This window comes from Anarhichas minor, unplaced genomic scaffold (assembly GCF_050575085.1).
Source record: "Anarhichas minor isolate MPS153535 unplaced genomic scaffold, ASM5057508v1 ptg000058l, whole genome shotgun sequence".
In the NCBI taxonomy this organism is placed as follows: Eukaryota; Metazoa; Chordata; class Actinopteri; order Perciformes; family Anarhichadidae; genus Anarhichas; species Anarhichas minor.
Window position 1 is genome coordinate 9,971,726 of NW_027466504.1, and position 22,380 is coordinate 9,994,105.

Sequence of the window (22,380 nt, forward strand, 5' to 3'; positions counted from 1 at the left end):
AAAGGACTTTCTACGTTCCAGTTAACACCAGTGATCAATGGGGGAGCTATGCTGCGTCTGGCAGCTTGCCAGGGGTGACGCCGTAAGGCACCGCTCTAAGAAACGCAGTGATCACACTGAAGCCGTTCAACCTCTAATTTGTCGTAATAGTAGCCATTGGAGGGTAACTTAGCATGCATATTAACATCTGGTACAGAAAAGGAAGATGTTTCGCTTCAAGGTACCTGAATCACTTGAATTATCTCGGAGCCATGGGAAGCGAGTTAGTTCGTTGTGGAAGGCGCCGTGATGGGGATGCTTTGGTGCCCTTGCCTGAGCTCATTCAACCAGCAATCCAGCTAGACTGACTCCTGCAGTGAGGGGGAGGGAAACGGGCAGGAGCAGTGGTGGGGGTCAGGCCCTTGAGAAAGATGGATAAATTAAATCTCATTCGAGGTTTGAGGAGGAAAGGCGGCGCAGCGGAGATCATTCTGGTTATGAGGATTAAGATATTGTGAATGTGAGCGCAAGGACGGAGAGATATGGTGACAGTGTTTTTGTCTGAGCATTAGGGAGGCTGACTAGCACACAGTGGTGTATAGTAACGAAGTAGAAATACTTCGTTACTGTACTTAAGTCGTTTTTTTGGATATCTGTACTTTACTTTACTATTTATATTTCTGTTGACTTTTACTTTTACTTCACTACATTTTGCAAAGAAAACTGATACTTTTACTCCGATACATTTCCCCTGAAACCTTCGTTACTCGCTACAAAATCAAATCTATCTTTAGAAACAAAATGAATCATGAGACCAACGTCGGGGACTGTGGTGGAACAGAGACTGCAAGCAAGCAGGTTTGGTGAATCAGTGGTCCTAGCTTGCAAGTTAAATCATTGGTTAATCACGTTAATGCGCAATTGCAAACAAGTGCCCTCAAAGCCGCGGTGTTTTGATTCCCAGGATGCTACATGCTATAGCTAGCGAGCGACAACACGAGTAGAATTCCACACAGGACGGGTGGGATGAGGAGAGGTGGATGGGTCAAACAAACACTGGTGTTTCCTCCAGGAGGCCGCAGTTTGTGCCGTGCGTGAAACGAGAAGCCAATGTTGATTTATTTGTGACGTGACTTCCGTACTTAAGCAACGCCACTTCCGTAGATATTTTAACGCAAACCACGATCTTTTCCTAAACCTAACTAAGTAGTTTCATCGCCTAAACCTTAGTTGTTTCCTGTGAAGATGGAAGTTTATTTTGAAAGGACAGTATGCGTGTAACAAGCGAAAACAGACTCATGTTGCTGGACTTTTGCAGGAAAAACGCACGAAAAGTGAGGAGTAACTTTTCGTAAGATATCAATAAAACGGGGATGAATTTATATCATTGTATAAAGAGAGTGACATGAGAAGATCAATCTCATGTCTGTAAGTTAAATCAGCTATAATCACTCTTTTAAAGTGATTAGTGATCGTCTAAAACATTTAAAAAAGGAATAACTTCAATAGAATCATTCTATACACTGTAGCTTCTTTACATTCTAATATAATGTAGCTTCTGTACATAGAATGTAAAGAAGCTACATTGTATTAGAATTGTCTTTTGAAGATGAACAGGACATTTTTCAGTTTCCAGTAATGCCTGGGTTGTTACTTTCGGTGCTGCTTTAGTATTGATCATGTTTTGATATTAGAGTCATTTTGTGGATGATCAGATGGAGTTATGATGGTAGCAGTCGCCCAATTGCAGATTCAGCTTCAGCAAAACCTTTGCCTATTGTGTTCAAATCAGGCCCATAGGAGTTTACAAGGCAGGTGTCCTTTCTCAAAACACTGACCTGATGCATCAAGTGGATATTTTTTGCTGAACACAATATGATGCATTTGCCCTCTACATCCTCTAGTCGGAATGAGCATACTTATAAATGCACTGTTACAACTCCTTCATAGTGTCATATTGCTTTTCGGAGAATTATGATGATAAGTTCATAGTAGATGCAAAAGTATACTTATGTACAATATATTATGTTGAACATTGTTGCTCCTGGATGGATCACAGCCAACCCAATTATTTTCAACACAGCTCCATGTCCTTGGTCATGGTGCCACAGCACTTAAAAGAATAAACTTCATAATTCATAATTCTGACCCTTTGCTTTTTTATTAACAGCATTTACTTGTACTTTTACTTTCAATACTTAAGTACATTTAATATCAGAAAATTACTTTTGATACTTAAGTACAATAAATATCAGATACTTTAAGACTTTTACTCAAGTAGTATTCTAATAGGTGACTTTTACTTTTACTGGAGTAATTTTCCAGTAAGGTATCTTTACTTTTACTCAAGTATGGCTTTTGGGTACTTTATACACCACTGCTAGCACACTTCAATTTAAGGTCACGATGTCATTTAGGGGAGATGACAGGGCAGAGATGAGAGGAAGAGCTAGAGGCGAGAGGAGAGCGGATGGGGACGATCTCTAACATCGTCGTCAGCCATGCGGTCTGATCCGGCATTAATATCGGCTGACTTAATTAGACACTGCTACATTCTTTTGGTTCTTTTTTCTCCCGCCCCTTGTGTGGTCTGTGAGTCAGGGTGCTGTGTCCACTGCGGCTCCCAGAGCTCGTGGAGGAAGGGAAGTCACATCACAGGCAGGCAGCAGCGGGGGAGATGCTGACCCAGGACCCTTTGAGATTTGAAAGACAGGCTGTCTGCCTATTTGACTGCTGTGACTTCCATTCCCCGGCCCTCCAGGTGGGCCGACTGAGAGACGGTTTACAGACCTTGCCCCACTTTCTGCAAACTGTTCACAGTCTGTGTGAGACCGGGCTGGACCCAACAGAAACATATGCTACACTTGCTGTCTTTCTAAGAATACTCTGAAGATTGTACTCTGAACAGTCTTCCACCATTAATCAGCATTATTTACAGTCATGTCATGACCAACATGATTTTATGTCAAGTAGGGCTGAGGAGTAAAGTCTCAGTCTTTTCAAAAAGTGGTACAGCAAAGCCCATCAGTGCGACCAGGTGAAATAGGTGGTGCTGGAAGCTGGTTGACGCTTGCTAGGGCTAGCTGGTGAACCCCTGTAGCTGGCAAGTTAGCTGCCAACCAGCTAGCCTAATCACGCTAACGCTAGTCACTCACAATTGCTCTTTGAGCTAGCTTGGTTGCTAATGGGACAAAAAGTAGACGCAGATTATTCAAGAGACATATTTTAATCTCCGACTTCTGTCTTATAACTTGTGGCACGGATGTAAAATAATAATGTTTAATTTTTGGAAATAAAGTAACACCTGAGTGCGACCCTCCTCTATCAAGTAAAAGTTTCAGTACATGTAGTATATCTCTAGTAAGTGTATCTTTTATCTGTTTCTTATCTTCTTATCTTATATCCATTTGTCAGTATTTGCAGTTGAAGTCAAGATGAGTTACTGTACTCTGTAAGCCAGGTACTATGAATACATTTTACTACTTCTGTGTGACACTGATCTGTAAATATTGATTTACTGCTGCACACTTGGCTCTAAATGTGAAACACTCCTACGCTTTCCACTCCATTTTCAAACTAGCAGCCACTGGTTCAATTGTACTTATTATATTCTCTCTGTGAAGGCACCGTTTTTGTTGGGTTACAGAGGAGGCACAGATGTAAAATACAGACTGACCACTACAGAAACAGTGCTCAGTTCAGGTCAAAGGAGCAGCTGCAGACTGCATGAAGGAGGCAATGGTGGTCTACAGGCTTAGCAGAGGGTTGAGCAGGGAAATATTTTTGTCTGTCGCGTTTACTTTGTAGCTCTAACCTTGGAAATCAACATTTAAGTTTGAAAAGGTATAAATCATTGTAGCTCTTGTTCCAGCAAATGTCCACATGCGGAGAGCTGTGTGTTACTTTGCTCTCTATGAGTCAGTAGATGTGCTGCAGCCTCCCCTCAGCCCCTTCAGCAGTTCCTGGTCCAGTCTGGGTCTAAGTGGCATTCACTAACCTAGTTTTAGATCTGGCATGTCCACATGCCATATGTCCATGTGGACCACAGCACAGTAAAACTCGGACAGACTCGCTGACACGGTCAAGGGGGCGGCGAGTTTTAATTCTGTGGGTTCAGTGTTCAAGGCGCTCTTGTCCTCTCCATGGATTCACTGATGAGACCACGCGGCTAATGCTGCAGATAGTTGGACACTGACGCAGACGTAGGGAGAGCACTGTCAAAGTTCCTCACAGGGGGCATTCCCAGGCCCCGCTCCATAAATAACAGCTACAGGAGGAAATCACAGTGGTCTGTGAGACAATGTACGCTGCCCTAAATGTCACCTCACATGCTCTCACAAACATCCAAGGTCAGCTCTGCATCATGGGAATATTGGTAAAACAAGCACTCTACTAGCTGCTTTGTGACCATTTATGGTAGCTACTGTCAAATGATCACAACTACCCCAGATCCTCTCGTGGTTCTCAGCGTGCAGGGAGGGAATGAATGAGTCTTTATATGAACGGAGGTTTTTACAAACAACTGTGCCATTGCTTTAATTGTTAACGCAGACACAAGAAGATCGCCTGATTTGGCAATTTCCCAAATACATTTTGCCCTTTGCCTCCATCCATCCTGTAGGTGTGAGTCGTTTCAGTGCCTATACCGGCTAAAGCAGTCACCACTGATTCGGCCTATTAGTCAAACAATACAAAAAAATTGACTTCACCTCATCGCTCACTACAAAACTTAGAATAATGACCAAAAAAAAGTACCCTCTGTGGAGATTAATAGCCACCTGGCTGCCTTGAAATTTTAATTTGACATTTTCACTGTTGAGCCGCATGTTTTATCTCAGCTGACATTTAATTAGCCAGTCCCTCAACTGAAAAGCTTGTCTCTTTTCAAATACTCAAGATTTAAGATTAACTGAAAGGTGAACACATTGATTGACATTCTTAGAACTCTTAAAAACTTTATATAAAGCAGTATGGAAAGGATGTAGTACAGAAAACTGTATTATTATTGCTATTTTTATTATGGATTTAGTTTTACCCGTCTATCACTGCAGTCAACAGATTGAGTTGCAGCAGTGGTTGTCATACCCGGCTCATGAAGGTTATTAAGGTACTTAAAAGCCTCTAGGGCCCAATTGCTGTAATGTGGATCAAAAATGTTATCTATTTTTGAGTCATATCTCAGTCAGATTCAATGTGTTATGTATAAAGTTATATCTGTCACAGTGCACATTCATAAATCTGCTTAGAATTTAAAGAAAAAAGACACTTTTCATAACTTCATAACTTGTGAATTCCCATGTTTTTAGTTTTCTTGCGTATCAAAGTAATCTCAAAGTAATGGAGACATCTTTAAAGTGCTGGTTTTCTTTGACCAACGTCCCAAAACCCATAATAAATTATTTAAGACAATTAGGCAATTATCAAACTACTTGTCAATAGATTTTCTCTCGATTGACTAATCAATCAATCAATCAATCAATCAAACAACTCAAAATTATTGAGTGCAGAATACCGAAAAATGCTTAATAACCTGGAATATACAGTTTTACGTAGCTGACTTGTGACCTCAACAGCAAGATGTTAAAAACTTGTTTAGAGACAGAATAATTATATTGATTTACAAAGATCAGATGAAGGTAGAAGGTTTGTGTGTGTGGCTCTTTTGCCAAAACATAACTTGGGAGTCGGATTATGAAAGCATGGCAAGAGATGAAGCAGCAGAGGGAAAAGTGGAGCATCTTTCACCCTTCAGCGTCCCAGATGAGAGATAAATCGGTGATGACCTAGTACTAATGCGTCTGCTCTGAACTCTTGAGCTTTGAATCCTGAAGGCGAATGTTTTTGCCACAGGAATCCTTTGAAAAGTTGTTGCTTTGTTCGTCTTTAATAGACCGGTTAGGCCTCACACCTAGATATCATGGCGATTTGACAGACTATCCTGAGGCCAAACATTTCTATAAAGCTCTGTAGATTATCGCCGATTCTCCGTGGCCTAAAGCAGCTTCAGCAGGAACTAGCAGCACAGTGGTCACAGAGGACCACTGTGCTGCATTAGAGAGCACAAATGGGCGGTATTATATATTCCGCAATCCAAAACAAGCGTTGCAGCATCCACTGCGATTTAAAGCAAGCAAAAAACAATGGGGGATGGTGCGAAATGGAGCTCAGGTCTCAGAGGTGCGATTGCAAAGAGGATAGCTGTAATGGTGGGAAGTATAGGTTGATAGCGAGGACACTAGTGGTGGTGGGAGGAGAACGAATGAAAGTGAGGATGATGAGAGGTGAACAGTGCTTATTCAGCACTCAGCAGCAGTGATTGGTGTGTGATGCAATGGAGCTGCAGCAACCTTTTAACACTCTTGAGGCTTAATCAGGGTTGTTAGGATCACCAGCCAGTGTAGAGTGAGTGAGATAGGCATCGTGCAAAAGGCTGGATTTGCATGTTCATGAGTGTCAGTAAGGGTCCCGGTTATGTTCAAAGGGAAGATCTGATAACGGGAGTTTGAAAAAAAGGAGAGCAAGGAGAAGTTCCTTCATCTTGAGGGGCTGAGCCGACACAAGCAGCTTGTGCCATCTGGTGTATGAGCAATCAAAGAGGGTCTGCAGACTGACCACACACACGGCACACATACTATATGTATACGCATTATGCACGCAAACACCGTTTTGAAATTGTGCACCATCTTTCATCTCAAAAGCGACCCGAGGAAGTCAGAAAATTCCAGACCGAGGCCCTCGGCCGGATTGAGTCCTTCGAGTAGCAGAGCTGTGAAGCACAATGGCCGAGAGCGCCGGCAGTCTTCTACGCTCTGGGCGTGAAAGCCTGCACTGCTGTTTAATAATGCATCAGGTTCCAGTGTTGTTGGTCCCAGGGAGGGGTTTAGTGGTGGTGTGACTATGAGGGTCCAACTGGCTGAAGTAGCCCACGTGTCAAATGACGGAATGTCTCCACAGCTGAGATGTTATCCCACGGATTAAGCGAGCCATGAGCTGGTATCAATTAATCAAAGCATGTCTGGGGGTCCGAACGGCAATTTATTGAAATGGAAGGAAAGATTAAGTTGGAATTATGTATGTCTCGCTGGAGCTGGTGTGGGGGGGTTTTGATGTTTGAAATGGCCAGATTAGGGGAAGGTTGTTTTCACTTTCAACTCTGCATTGCAGTGGGGAGGTCGTATTGGTACAGGCGCGCTGCGCTTTGTCACCTCTCTGTGTGTGAGCGGAGATTACTTAATGCCGTGCCGTTCGAGGAGGTGACTGCAGATTTCATATCTGTTGATGGCTTTTACCAGACGAGGAACACAGCCGACAGAAAAGGCAGAGTTTTTTAATGTTTTATTTGTTACATAAGCTTGACGGTGCTGAGGCGGAAGAAATGACTGAGAGATTACTGTCACACTACTCAAATCCACTTTCTTCTGTAGCAATTGCTGAGTGCCTGCCTCATGTAGGTGTATATGTGCTTTTGTCTGTATTTCTGAGGGTACGGAGAGTGTGGGTGTGTGTGTGTGTGCGTGCAAGGTATTGTGAGCGCCTTTGAACGGGCGCAGCTGTGATTTTCAACTTGTTAATAACCCCACAGTGGGGAAGTGTGGACTGCAAGGAGCTGAGTGGGCAGGACCTCGCCTCCGGAGCAGGGCAGGGGGAGGAGGTGGCATGCGGCAAAGCAGCGAGATAGAAAACTGAACACATCAGCCTGCACTGCCACAATATGACCTTTACATATAATATAGACCTTAGAAGACGTGAGCCAGCGGGTTTTTCCACATGTTTCATGCCTTTTTTTTTTTTTTTTTCAGGAATTCAGGCCAGTAGTCTATTAATCAGTTTGTAAGTCGACAGAAAATAGATAACTTTAATAATTATCTAATTATTCAGATTCGTCGACTCAAGACCCTGTTCAATTGTTAAGATAGACGGATATTTGAAAAAATTCTGAATGTGTCATTTTTGAGCCGCTTCCTTAAGTTAAATACTAACCAACAAATGGTACTTTGATATAATTTAAGTGGTATTTAATTATTTCTGGAAAATAAAGTTATACTGCGAAATAATTGTTTTAATGGTCACAGTCAGCAGCCTCTTGTGCTATAAAAGAGTAATGAAGATCGAAACACAAAAGAAACATCTCCCTCGCTTAATAAATGAGAGCGTTTTCCACACACATTCCTCCCGACAGCTGAGACAGCAGACGCGGTGTACTTCCAATTTAATAGTTCATAAACCACTTTTGCGTACTCTGACAATCAACATGAAATAGTCCTTAGAGTTGAGAATGTTTTCACAGCTTATTATTGGTGACGTACGTCACTGCCCCTGTCTGGCCTGTCCTCTACACTGGATTCATATTCATATTCTACATACAGTGAGCCCTCACTGACCCCACCTTGAACGTGCAATCCTTTCCCAGCTGTCACGGTAGCACGATGGAGCACCACATCTCTGCTTGACCCTTGCCTTTATCAAACGACTGGGCCACTGGGAAATTGATCCCAGCTCCTTTGATTGTAAATCTGTGCCGACGTTACGACTTCTACCAGTGAAAGGAATTGAATAAAAGAGAAGATTGTGGACATTAAAAGATGATATAGATCAATGTGGGCAGTGATGCCTAGAATGGGTGTACAGCATGCGCTCTATTTACATGAGGTGAGGTGTATATGAGTATCCATGAAGGATTTCCCGAATGACTTTGTATGACTACCCGCGTTATCGGGCCCGTAGGCGCGGCTCAGGACAGCACATTACCACATAGATTGAAGCAGCCATTGTGTAGATAAATGGCGGAGGTTTTCTCTCCCCCAGAAGGGCACCATGAAATGGGAATTATGTCAACGACAATATTCCTCAGCGCTGGTGTCCGTCGCACACTCACCCACTCGGACACATTTTATGCCATGCTCGGCATCTGGATTTGCCGTGTGGTGTGTTTGGAGATAAACGGATGTGTTCTGAGGAAGAAGAGATCTTTGTGTCATTTTGTGTTCAGATCCAGCCGTAACAACAAAGCTAAAAGACAACCATAGAGGCTACTTATACCCGAGGGGGCAATTCTGCCATTGCCAGGTGATGCGTAAAAAGATTGTTAAAAACGTGTGTGTGTGTGGGGTGGGGTGGGGGGGGGGGGGGGGGGGGGGGGGGGTTCCTTATCAGATGCGAGGACGGAGCATGTCGTATTTTGTAGAGCCCTTTGAGGCAAATTTGTGATTTGTGATATTGAGCTACACAAATTTCAACATTTTATTGAAAATTGAATTGAATTGAATTGAGACTCAACTAATTTGAAAAAAATTTAAATTATGATTTGACTGAAACAACGTATATATATCCATATATTGAGTCAGCAAGTTCTGTGGTGCTGTGTGAGTGAGTGAAAGCTTAAAGTACTTAATTAACAATTCAAATAGTTACTTAAAAGTAATAAATGAGTGAATAATTAGCAAATGGATAGAATAGTGGTTGAAGCTTCGTGCTTCAGCCACTCCAAGTTGCAGGAGTACAAGTGCAAATTTGGACCAGACAGCCCAAACATTGGCAGTTCATATGTATGAAAACGTTATAAGCTTATCCAAGATATCCACTTTTATATGTAACATCCAGGTTAGGATCAGTTCAAATGGACACATTGGTAACATGACAGGCGGTGTGAGTGAATGGGTACAAGAGTTAATCTAACAGGGCCGATGTCTGAGTAAAAAGGGTGGGGATACTGTATGAACAGTGGGTGTTCGTGTTGCCAAATAGAAAATTGTATAATGACTTCATTCATTGTGTCACTGAGCTGCTAAGATTATCTAGTTTTTATTTTTCTGGCACTAGTTTCATTCCACACTCAAAGCGGCTCTGCTAACAGGAGGAGGGGCTTGCAAATTTGCAAATTTCTCCGCGTGCATAATCTTGACTGAAATGAAGGCAAGAATTTCATTATGTTGCTGAACTCCACCACAGCGAAGGGAAACGTTTGCACATAGGGGAGATACTGATAGTAGGAAGAGCTTTATACACTGTGAATGTGTGCACGTCTTTGTGAGATCGTTACGGCCGTACTGTATGAGGATGATTCATCTTAACTGTGGATCGATATCGTACCTCTTGTATGTGTTACTGCGTTACGCTGAGGGCAGGGAGGGACCCGTTATGTGGCACACAGCCCGGCGCTGCTGCTAAGAAGCCGTGTATCAAATGTATTTTCACATCCCACAGTATATACTGTGTGATCTATTGTGTCCCTGCTTGATGTGCGTTTACCACGCTGAAAGCGGGGTTTTAAATTGTAGATTTGTATTTTTAATTGAAGGAAAACGCACACGTGGGATATAAAGAAATGCAGCGGATGTTAAAGCGCAATGCAGATGAGAATTGATAGAAGATCAAAACTAGCACATCAGGATTCAGTGTGAGTAGGACAGATATGGAGGGAGGGAAGGCGAAGGGGCAACCCCCCTTTCTAGATGAGGGATTCCTTTACTGCAGTGATCAGCAGTCCCCCCCCCCCCCCCCCCTCCTCTCCCTCCATCCCACCCTCCTCCCCTCCCAGCAAGTCTACTGCTCCTCTCCTCCTCTCCCTCCATCCCACCCTCCTCCCCTCCCAGCAAGTCTACTGCTCCTCTCCTCCCTCCCGCCACTTCTCCCCACACTCGCGGCTTTCTCTTTTTTTATCTCCCACTCACTCTTTCTCCTTCCTCTGTTTCCCTTCATCCCCTCCATCTCTCTCTCTTTCTCTCTCTCTCTCTCTCTCTCTCTAGCCACCATGCCCGCTTCAAACGCACAGTACAGTCACGTTTCAGTGGGGAGGGATTGTCTGCTGCAGGGTACAGTATATGCAGCGCATGGTAAGAAATGCAAGCGCACTCGTGACTCACACCGCTTTACTCCAGCCTTCATTTATCTCTATCGCTCCCCTGCTGCTGCTCCATTTATCCTCGCATTCTCTCTCCTCCTCCCCACCTCTTTCTCTCCTCCGGCTCATCTGTCCATCTTCCCAGCCGTCGTCGATGCCCCGTTTCTTTCTTCCACTCCCTCTCGTACCCGTATGACATTGATTCCAAGGTTGCTGTGCTATTGACTGCTGCTACGCTGTTAAATATTTCAGGCAGCATTTCAGTGGCTGTGTGCCGAGGGAGAGGAGGGGGGGCTTTGCTCAGTCGCTCTGCAACTACCGCTGACAAACAGACGGGTGGACACACACACACTCACACACACCACCTGCAAACACACAGAGGTACATTCACACATACATGTCACTCCACAGATGGATGTACATGTACGCCTTATGTGCGTTACACTGCCCTGATTCGGGGAGCTTGGGTCGGCGTCGCGGACGTTGTGAGTCGTGTTCTCGGTGAAATCTTTCCTCCCGAGTTTCAAGCAGCTGAAAAGTTAATGAATGAGCAAAGCAGTGCTGGATTGCTGTCTGCAGACTGTGCAGTTATTCCAGACCGGCCAAAACGCCTTCCTCAGCATGTCATCTGATCAGCAGCCTGATCACTGTTTGGGCTCCAGTTGGTGCCGAGGGACGGCAATCGGCATTCTCATTTAGGACACACACACACACACACACACTCGTCTGTCATCTTTTGCCTGGTGGTGTCAGAAACAAGAGCATACACCCCTTGGATCCCTGTGGTGGTGCTCGGTTTACGGTGGAACTGCATCACTGCTGCAGTGGCAGCAGATACTTTTCATAAACGCTTTTAGACTTCTTCAACTTGTTTTTCACCATTCCCCGCATTTGAAGAAGTTTCTTATTTTATCTTGGGGGGGGGGGGGGGGGGTCTAACAAGAAGGCAACACCAAAATAGTAAAGACTCAGCAAGGCCTCCATCTGTGGACCCCCATTGAGCCTCTGCATGGAGGATAGTCAGTGTAGCATTGCAATGGAGAGCTGACAACTATTGACATTTTACAACAGCTTCCATGGGGCCAAGTGAGTGACAGTGGTCGGTATCTGTCATTGTTTGAGTTAGTCTAAACTTTTATCCCTTCCGCATCGCCACTACGGTCTGTGGAGGTGTGATTGGCAGCCGCGTTCCCTGATTGACAGCCTTGACTTTTATCGAGAGCGCTTGATTGGCGACTGTGCTTGTCAGGTCGATGGAGTAAGACACTGGCTGCCTGTACAAAGCCTCGATCTTGACTCTCTTGACGTCGACTATTTGCTCGCTATCTGATTGTGTGCATATCGTAAATCTGATATTACCACAGTGGTACAGGCCTGGTTGAAAGCATCAACGGTGTAAAAGATGCCCTGTGCCTCGGGAAATCGAAGGACGAATGAATGTGTGAATCAGTGGTGATGCTTTACACTCATGGGAGAATGTGCTGTATATGTGTATATGTACAGCACCACAATGTCACAAACCAGGACCAGTCGGCAGAGAAACGTTTTTTCGACGTGCGGTAGAAGCAGATTTTGTTTAAGCAATGCGCTCATAAGTGAAAAGGAATTCAACAAAGTTCTGTTTTCGCCCCCTGGTACTCTCTCATCCTCGCTCCATATCATTACGTGTAAGTGTGAGGAGTTCTGACGGCCCGTCTCATGCCTTAAAAGGCTCCATCGCCACTCGGCAGAAAACACGACGAGCTCTGTAATTCGAAACACGTGCAGACATTCCTGCTGCTGGGTTACAATAGCAATAGGGGGAAAAAAAGGAGGGTTTTCCCAAGCTCTGCTCCTCTGCTCGTCTTCCTCCCCTCCTCCCCTCCTCACTCACTCACTCACTCACTCACTCCCTCCCTCACTCCAGGCTGTTACACAAGTGGAGAATTCATACTGAACTATTCTGTTGTTATACTGGCTGCATTTGGCTGCCTTCTTTCTGTGTCTCCCTCTGTGGTGGTTTCTTCCAAGTAGTGGTTTCTATCTCTCAGTACTGGTGTGTGTGTGTGTGTGTGTGTGTGTGTGTGTGTGTGTGTGTGTGTGTGTGTGTGTGTGTGTGTGTGTGTGTGTGTGTGTGTGTGTGTGTGTGTGTGTGTGTGTGTGTGTGTGTGTGTGTGTGTGTGTGTGTGTGTGTGTGTGTGAGTTGTTTTTTTTATGCGTCATCCTATTGTAAAATCTCTCCGTGACCAGGAAGCTGCAGTTGAAACTGTGCTTCATGGGTGTGGCTCCAGCCTGGGTATTGGAACATTTCTAGAAACTGGAACAGAGGAAGCCATTTTGTAACATAACCCTGTAGTCAGTCTTGGAAATGAACAATGAGTGACACACATTGGCTCACAGCCCACTTAAAATAACGGAAACATTAGTCATAAAAAAGCTGTGTTCAAATGTAATAACCAGGTTGTTGCACTTTTGTCCTCCTGTCTGCAGGTTTGGAGGGGCGCCCCCTCATGGCATGGCCAGAGACTGTTGTGTTCCGCCACTGCTCCAGAGGGTAAGTCCCTGCCACCTCTCACGTCATTCAGTTTATTTCTGTCCATATGCCAGCGCATCAAGGGTTCCCTCAAATCCAGCCTCTGCTCCTTGTCTGAGACAAAAACGAGTTCTGCGCTTAAGGGAATGCTGCATTGATCAGACAGCGGAGGCTCATTTGAAATTAACAGTCGGTAGTCATTAATATGGAATCTGTCTCGGGGAAGCATCTGCTCGTCTGTGTGAGAGGCGGGAGAGATGGAGAGTGTGAACTGAACAGAGGGAGGAAGAGAGCGGTGAAGGGGGCTGAGAGGAGAAGGCAGCAGCGTTGCAGAACATACTGATGGGATTTGAAAGTGGCCCTTGATAGCTGTAGGATACGAGCGGAGATGAGCACAGCGTCCTCACACATTCACCAGTGTGCCTGTGATGACAGGATGGTGGAGGACAAGGGGAACAGGTGCAGAAACAGCCATGATGCTCGGGGCAAGGTTTCAAGTTGTCGCCATAATGAAGATGTGGGTGTGAAATAAAATGTCTGCACCTCTGCATTTTCGAACGTGGTCAAGAGACACTAGAGACGGAGCCCAGCCGGTACTGCCTGTGCCAGCCGACGATCCTTCATTTCTGGGTGCGAGCCCAAGCCGAGATCTGCTGATTCACTGCAGTGGTCCCGAGCGGGAGGCACAGGTTGTTTGGTGCAGCAGCAGCAGCAACAAGGCAGCTTAAATCACCTTGGACCGCCGCCGGCGCTCAGCCCTCTGCGTTGATCCATGGCTCTGTCATTAGGGGCCACTCGGCATGCTAATGGTGTAAGCTGTGCAGGCTCATTATAACCAGAGTCTGATTTCAGACCAATAGAGCTGGATTACAGACTATTACTAGTATGCAAAAATAATAATAAAGCGCCACCAAGCAGAGCAGTGGCTCAGCTGTTTGGGACACAAACTACAGTTCTTATGGTAGTGCCTAAAACCAGCAAGTACAGACGGAAACAAGCACTAAACACTGAAACACCATGAACTCGCAATGTATAGCTCAAGCCCCACCACGCAACCATCCTTTTAGCCTTTCTATGGGAATAAGAAATATCAATAGTTGCCATCAACAAATTGACATAACAATTCTGTGAGGAGAAGTTGAGCACTATTGTACTGTATTGGTCTTACAGTCAGGAGTGGGCTTATTTTTGCAGTCAACCGCCGTCGGTGTATTTCCGTGTCTACGTGTATAAGCCTGTACTTGCGTGTGTGTGTGTGTGTGTGTGTGTGTGTGTGTGTGTGTGTGAACACACTGATGAATAAGGTTTAGTCATCTGTTGAATCAGAATTCCTGAAGGATTTACAAATGGCTCTTGAGTTTGTTCCTTTTTGCAGATACTGTCTGCAGTGTTTACAGCAGCGAGATCCTATTAAATGTTTTCAGTCACAGAAGAGTACACTAACTTTAAATCGTCATAAAGCTCAACACAGTGATTCCAGAATCCTATTTCGCCTGTCGTTTGGCAGCTTTGATGTTGAACTCCTCTGGTAGGTGGAGCTCTTTCATTGTACTGCCCCCTGCTGGGTCTCAAACCACACTCCTATGTGTCATCAATCTACATAAGTAGCGCAAACATAGCACCATCAGAGTATTCGACTCTGCAGTGTTTCAGTTAGTTTGTGGTAGATTATATGGTGAAGTTACAGGAATTAAAGACATAATTATTGTTTTAGCGCTAGTGAGTAATTCACATGTGTGTACAGACAATGCCTAGACCAACTAGTGCTGAACAAAATAAGCAATATATATACTGTTGCCTATGCCTCTTTCTTCAATGTTCTTCAATCAGAAGTAGCATCCACATGAAAGCTCACTTCCATGGTTCAGTTAAGACCTTGGGGTGTCATTTTACATTTTCTGCTTGTGTGACATTTGTCGTTTTCTTGCCTGCAACCCCCTCACAGAGGTGACGGTGGTGTATCAGAACGGGCTGCCGGTGATCTCAGTCAGTTTGCCGTCCCGGCGAGAGCGCTGCCAGTTCACCCTCAAGCCGCTCAGTGACTGTGTGGGAGTTTTCCTGCAACAGCTCCAGGCGGAGGACAGAGGCATCGACCGGGTAGCCATCTACTCCACGGGTATGTTAACAAGCGCAAGAGTACTGTGTGCACACACACTCCAACTGTATCCATTTACACAAGCAGGTCATACATATACATGCTTTCAAGTGTTCTTGTGTCGCGATGCTGTTATGTCTTCCCGCAGCGGTGGCTTTATATCAGAATTTAATATCACTGCATGCATCATGAAATGATTCAATTTTAAACCTGCTGCTCTGCACAGAGGGTTGATTATACAGGAACAACTGGTACTTGAAATCTTACTCTTGGTGTGCTAGTGCAGCTTTAGCTCTCATGGTAATCAGACATCAACAAGCCTGATTAGCAAGAGACTTCAAGGATATTTGAGGTGGCTGCCCATCAGTGCTCCATCTCACTCACTTCACATTTGCCTCTCTCTCTCTCTCTCTCTCTCTCCAGATGGAGCGAGGGTCGCCTCCTCCACAGGCATAGACATCCTGCTGCTGGATGATTTCAAGCTCGTCATCAATGACACCACGCACCTCGTGCGGCCACCAAGGAGAGGTGAGGGCTGGCAAAGAAAAGGCTGAGCCTATACTGTTTGCTCTGAGTCACTTCCTCACAGTTGGGGTCACTACCAATAAGGTGAAGAAATGGTTTTATCGACAGCAAGTGGAGGGTGTTAAAGCCTGTCTTTTTTTTTTTTTTTGTGTGTTTGCATTTGTGCGTGCTTCAGAGCTGCTGCCCCACGAGGAGGCAGAAAGGCTGAATGACGTCAAGTTTCTGGTGCAGCAGCTCTACACCACCCTGCGCATAGAGGAGCACCAACTCGGCAAGGAACGTGAGCTGATTGGACGGCTGGAGGACCTCAACTCTGAACTCCGCCCCTTAGAGAAGGTCTAACTTCCTTTGCCTCTACTGATATTTTGGTGGTTGGTTATAGTTCGTTGCTGCTCTTAGCTAGACCCACAAATCATTGCAAGGTTTTTAACCAGCCAATAAAGTGTTTGACAGATAATTGAACAATAAAATGGAAGCCAAGGGGAGCTGTAGCTGCTCAGAATTTTGATGTTTTTAATCCTCTTATCTGCAGATATTTTTTAAAATTGTATCATCAGGCCTTGTTTCCTCTCAGCCATCAAGGATTACTGATTAAAGATGGTCTGATCAGTTAAGCCGTCTTATTATGGGTTTGGGGCATTCAAGGGTCTGAAACACGTAGCAGCTCTCGGCCTATATTCTTTTTTTTTTTTTTTTTTTTTGCGCTGAAAATCAATAATGACCTTCATCCTCGATACATTCTCAATACACATCTGCTTATTTTGTTCTATTTAAACTGGCTGCTTCTTCTTCTTGACTTCCGGATGGGTAGGTGAAGGAGGAACTGAATAAGAAGGCAGAGCGGCGTACCACCTGGGTGCTGTGGGGCGGCATGGCGTACATGGCCACCCAGTTTGGCATCCTGGCCAGGCTCACCTGGTGGGAGTACTCCTGGGATATCATGGAGCCCGTCACATACTTTATCACTTATGGCACGGCCATGGGCATGTACGCCTACTTTGTTCTCACGCGCCAGGTAAGACGCAACGAAACACAACAAGCATGCAAATACACATGCATGAATTAATGTTTGAAGTCAAGTTTGAGTGTAATAAGCATCTTCTGCTGCCGTTTGGGTTTGTGCTGAAATGATTAGTTGATCGACAAAAATCTGAAAACAACAATTTAGATAGTCAATCAATCATTTAAGTCATTTATTAAAGCGAGCGCAAACTTTCTGTGGCTCAAGCTTCTCAAATACGAGGATTTGCTTTTTGTATTATTTTAAATTGATTATCTTTTTTGCATTGTTGGACATTATGTATACCAAAGGATTAGCTGATTGATAGTAAAAGTTATCTTATTAATTGATTTTTTTGTGCCAAAAAATGTGAAACACCATTGATTCTTTGAGGGAAATTGTCCTCTTCAATAACATTAAACTCGGGGAACAAAGCATTACAGTAATGAAATCCAATAGCGCTCCTGTCTTTGCGACACTCTGCATTCAATTCTAATATTTTTAGCTATTTACAAGTTGAGTCTAGTCACAGGGTTCAGCATTCATAAATTACCACCAGCGTTTAGCTCCAAGGACGTGAGTGCATTTGATGTTGAATTTCTCGCTGGTGTGATTTGACCCAATGAATAGAAAGCAGAATGCGGACGATATCTGATAAACATGTCTGTGTCTCTCTATAACCTGCAGGAGTATGTTTACCCCGACGCTAGAGACAGACAGTATCTGCTGTTCTTCCACAAGGGGGTGAAAAGGACACGCTTCGACATTGAGAAGTACAACAAGCTGAAGGATGATATCACTGAGGTACAGTCGCTTGGTGAAAACTGGATGTTTTGTGATGTAAAATAAGCACTGCAATCACACTGGGGATTGTCACATTTTACAGTTCAATACTTTGATTTGTAACGGCCGTACAAAGACCGACTTTCATACCGATCCCTGCATGCTTTCTTCTCGTATTTGAAACTCTACCCTGCCTCCCTCTCCTCGTGAACCCTCTCCAGGTGGAGTTGGATCTGAAGCGTCTTCGGGACCCGCTCCAGCTCCAGCTCCCGGTTCAGCAGCTCACAACCAGTAAAAATTGATGGGAAGAGTGACTCCCTCCTCTCTCAACTCCTGCAACCCCCCTTTCCCGCTTCCATCCAACACCTTTTCCCCTCCCCTTTTACCCCCAACTCTTTCCTAAGACTCTTCCCTCCCCCATTCCTCCCACACCCAATAATCCCATCCCTTTCTCGACTGTGGGAGTTAGTTTTTTCTCCTTTTTTCTTTTTTTTTTCTTTTTTCTTTTTACTTTCCTGACTGAAAACTCCAGTTGGAATTGCAATTGAAAACCGCTAAAAGACGAAGAAGGATGGCGAGAGTACCGGGAACTGAAAAACTCTCACAGCCGAAGGATGGTGAGTATGATGAAAAGGACAATGATGATGAGGAATTAAGCTGGGCTACTATGGATATGCCTCAAGTCTCCGGAGGGACAGCCTGCAGGGAACTTCAGGGGGAAAACAGGAATCATCACACCTCTAGACACTCCAGAGCAGAGGACATGCAGAGGGACAGTCACTGTTGAGTGTGTGTGTGTGTGTGTGTGTGTGTGTGTGTGTATGGGACTTTCAGGGTATACTGGGACACCGGCCCTGGCCACTCTGGCCTGCAGGTCGACACAGCAGTGTAGTCCTGCTTCCTCTAGCAGTAAAACTGTCAACACACACACCTACTTTTGGTTGGGACAGGCTCCAGAAAGAGTCTCTATCCCAAAGTTTACAAGAAAGTCCTGACTGCAGTCGCACCATCAGGGGGACTTTCGTCTACCTGTGGCTGAACCCTGCTGCCTCTCCCTCCCTGGGCCACGCCTTCACCAGGTGACGGACACATGTCCCTCCCAGTGTGACCTTTGTCAGGAGCCTGTCTCGACTCGCAGGATAGAGGCATGACGACGCCTCGCTTCCTCTTCCTGTTGACGTCCTGTAGCGGCCCGGTCTGCGCAAGTATGAGAGTACTACCGACAACAACATCACTGTGTGTTCTTTTATTCCAAAAAAAAAATATTTTGGCACTTTTTATTTTGAAAGCCATAGTATATTTGTTATGAGAAGAATATAAATATATATATATGTATACAATCAAATAAACAGATGACCAGAGGCTAGTTTTTTTCAGTGGGGGGAGGAGCTCTCTTTCAAGCATCCTTTCATCAATTAACATCCTCTGAAGATCTCTGCCATGGAGGACCCCCGCTAACAGTCCAATGTGCGCACACGCAAAGAGCATTACAGCGAATGCATTCATACCTTGAACTAACTATTACATATCTTGTCAAACACACAATGTATTTCACAGTAACCACGTCCAGGTAGGACGTGAGGCTCCTGTGCATGGTCACTAAAGGGGGGGAAACAATGTTGAAGCCAATTCAGGGTGAAGATGGCTTTGATTGGAATTCATTTTGAACAGTGCAGCATAATGTCATCTTCGACCTCTATGATCACCTCATGAATACATGAATATGAATATGAAGGGTTTGAAATGTGCAGTGACCATGGTCTGAGACAAACCCACAGCCGTGTTATCGCTTACTATATCGATATACTGAGTGGCTTTAAAGAAGAGTCAATACAACAGGAGCAGCATTTGAGCAAATTGCCTGCAATGTCCCTTTTTTTATTTTTTTTTTCAAACATCATATATTTCCTCTTTGTCCAATGAAAAGTATTGTTCTTGGAGATGTAAAGTTCATGTTTTCAGTGACCTGGCCATGATCTTAACAGCATGCAATGTGCATTTCAACAATTTCTTTTACGATTCTCCCTCACGAAGCTTACAGACAAAATCACAGAAGACTCCATCTTTTTTTTGTTGAGTTTTCTCCTCCCACTGTTGCTGTAATGCCCCCCTGCTCCCTCGATGGCCAGGCAGGGTAGACTGCATGCTGTGGTATGCCCTTAGTAGAAATCTGTGAATGTGTAGGAGCATTATTGCAATTTTGTACTTAACTGGACACTTTTCTTTGCCACATCTATGACATCTTATCTCCTTGATACGTTAAATGTAGAAGCCATATGTTTATGGTTTTTTTTTGGGATGGTCACTGAAAGAACATTTGTCAGCTTTACTTCGTTCTCTGTTCAGGTTCAGGACTGGAGCCCCTCTCTCCGGCCCCATTTATGTCTTAAAAAAAAAAAAAAAAAAAAAGCTCTGAAAGTAAGTTGTTTTCACTTTGAACTGCTACTGCTGTAGATCACCTCTGCACAATCACATGACGCCGCTGAACACAGACTCTAGTTCAACATCCTGCTTGTGTGTGGAAAGTTGACGGAATCCCACTGAAGAGATCGATGTGTTTAACTGCAGATTTTCCATTACAGTGCATGATTTTAGGTCAAATCAAAGGTTAGCCATGCAGATCTCAAGGCAGGATTTGGTCGAATCTTTTACTGTGTGTCAGTGGGTGTGTGTGTGTGTGTGTGTGTGTGTGTGTGTTGTCTCCAAGGGAAATTGTGCCTTTTGATTGATTAATGATTTAAAAAGTATCAATACTGTAGCAAATTGGTAAACGGCAATGATGAGATCATTGAGAAAGTTAATCTCCTATTTGGAATGACACCCTTCGTATTGAGAAGGGTTCAAATTGAATGTTTGGAAGTGAGAATAAATCTTGCTGCGTGTCTGTGGACGTGTGTGATTGTCGAATCCACGTGTTGGCAAGTGAGTACACTGGGGACAAAGTTCAGATCGCTATATTCATGAATCCTTTTCCCTCATTTACTGACTGTCAATAGTGGTAGAAATCAATTCCGCCCTCACCCCACTTCATAACAGTCATGCGTTTTTTCCCGAACACACACACACACACACACACACACACAATGTGGCGATGGTGTTTCCTTGGAGATGTACTGTGGCAGGTGAGAGATCCTCCCCTCTGCTGTTTCTACACAACACTTCTCTCCATCATCACCTCCTCCTTTTTATCACGCCATCCACCGTTTATTGCCTTTGTTTTTGTCCTTTTTTTTTTCTTGTTTACTTTTTAAAAATGAAATATATCAAATATAGGGAAACTTTATTATAAAGAGGGTGTTGCATGAATGTATGTCTACATGGGAAATTATGTGAAAATAACAAAAGATGATTTATCAAAAAAAAAAAAAAACTGCAAAGATAATTTAAGAACGTTGTTTGTAGAGATTCCTAGTTATAAAGGGCAGTGGACAGGGCTGCGTCTTTAGAATTTGCCCTGCCAAATCTGACTTAAATCCCAGCCAACCAACTGCTCAACCCCCCCCCCCCCCCCCCCCCCCCCCCCATCAAACCCCACTCCCATCTTCACCTTCTTACTCCCATAAACCCCTCCATCGGCGCTGCATTTTTACTCCCCAATAATGGAAAAAAAACCTCCATCCTCGGTGCACTTATAAGGGAGTAGTTCTCTTGACCTCAGTTACTAACGTCCTGGATCTGAGTCCAAAGGAAAAGTGTCAGGCGCACTCTGTCAGCTTATCGGGGAACACCTCCAATTCTCGCCCCTCTCTCCTGGCATTTTCATCCACTCTCAGCCTTTTTTCTCCAAAGCGACATTATTATTCTATTTTTTGAATGTGTGTTATGTTTTGAATATCTTGTTTGTGAGCACTTACAATAAGATGTTTAAAATGCCTAAAGAGTGAAGCAGAATATAGGATTGAAAATGATCTTGTACTCCAATCTGACCTCTTTTTTTTTTAATTTTGTTTTTCTTGTCCGTTTTTCTTCTGTTGACATGATGCTGTAATGTTGGCGAAAAAGAAAAATGTAAAATCCTGTATCATTTATGAAATATGTATAAAAGAGAAATGTAATTCAATTATCAATAAAATCCGTATCCAGGTTTTGGAGCCAGTGGTCCAGTTGAAGCTCCTGTTGTTCTCACTGGAAGTGAAGAGATTAATGGACATACTACAGAAATTTACAAGAAGCAACATTTCAAGGTCGGACCACCTCCTCCTGCTCTCCTTGGCCTCCAGCTCTTCCTGTACAGGACATCCTATGAGATAGACCTGAGGGGAACTGTTTGTATACAATAGGTACATGAAGCATGGTTAGGAAATCTAAAAGTTTATTTAAAAACGAAATGGCAAAAGAAACATTTACATTTTGAAAAGTGTAATCATTGAACAGGGAGAAATCCTTTTTCTCCCATATGTACGAGTGTCCTACGCTAGCAGCACTAAACACAACGTACAGCTGGGGCTGATGGGAAGGTCATTTGTTTTGCAGGTATTTGTTATAAACCAAAATATAAGACAGATTTTAACCTGATGAAAAGTCAGGGGATCACCAAGGTGGTCAAATTCATCCTACGGGCTGTATGAATGTCTACCTAATTTGATGATAAACTTTTCACCTTTCAATGAAAGCCCAAACGGTCAAACCCCAGGTGGTGCAAGAGG

The 22,380-nt window shown here is 44.2% G+C and overlaps 1 protein-coding gene across 8 annotated transcripts in view; it reads left to right on the forward strand.

Moving 5' to 3' along the window:
• mcu (mitochondrial calcium uniporter) overlaps window positions 1–21,825 on the forward strand; it is a 53,218-nt gene extending 31,393 nt beyond the window's left edge. For 5 of the 8 annotated variants that reach the window (XM_076076871.1, XM_076076870.1, XM_076076872.1 and 2 more), the window contains exons 3-10: window positions 10,725–10,811; window positions 13,289–13,352; window positions 15,277–15,447; window positions 15,850–15,954; window positions 16,127–16,287; window positions 16,763–16,966; window positions 17,639–17,755; window positions 17,956–21,825. In XM_076076871.1, the coding sequence (XP_075932986.1) occupies window positions 10,725–10,811; window positions 13,289–13,352; window positions 15,277–15,447; window positions 15,850–15,954; window positions 16,127–16,287; window positions 16,763–16,966; window positions 17,639–17,755; window positions 17,956–18,036 (990 nt within the window). In that variant the 3' untranslated portion in view covers window positions 18,037–21,825. The remainder of the gene's footprint in view (window positions 1–10,724; window positions 10,812–13,288; window positions 13,353–15,276; window positions 15,448–15,849; window positions 15,955–16,126; window positions 16,288–16,762; window positions 16,967–17,638; window positions 17,756–17,955) is intronic. The other 3 variants (XM_076076874.1, XM_076076873.1, XM_076076875.1) reach the window with 1 other exon arrangement.
• The last annotated feature ends 555 nt before the right edge of the window (window positions 21,826–22,380 follow it).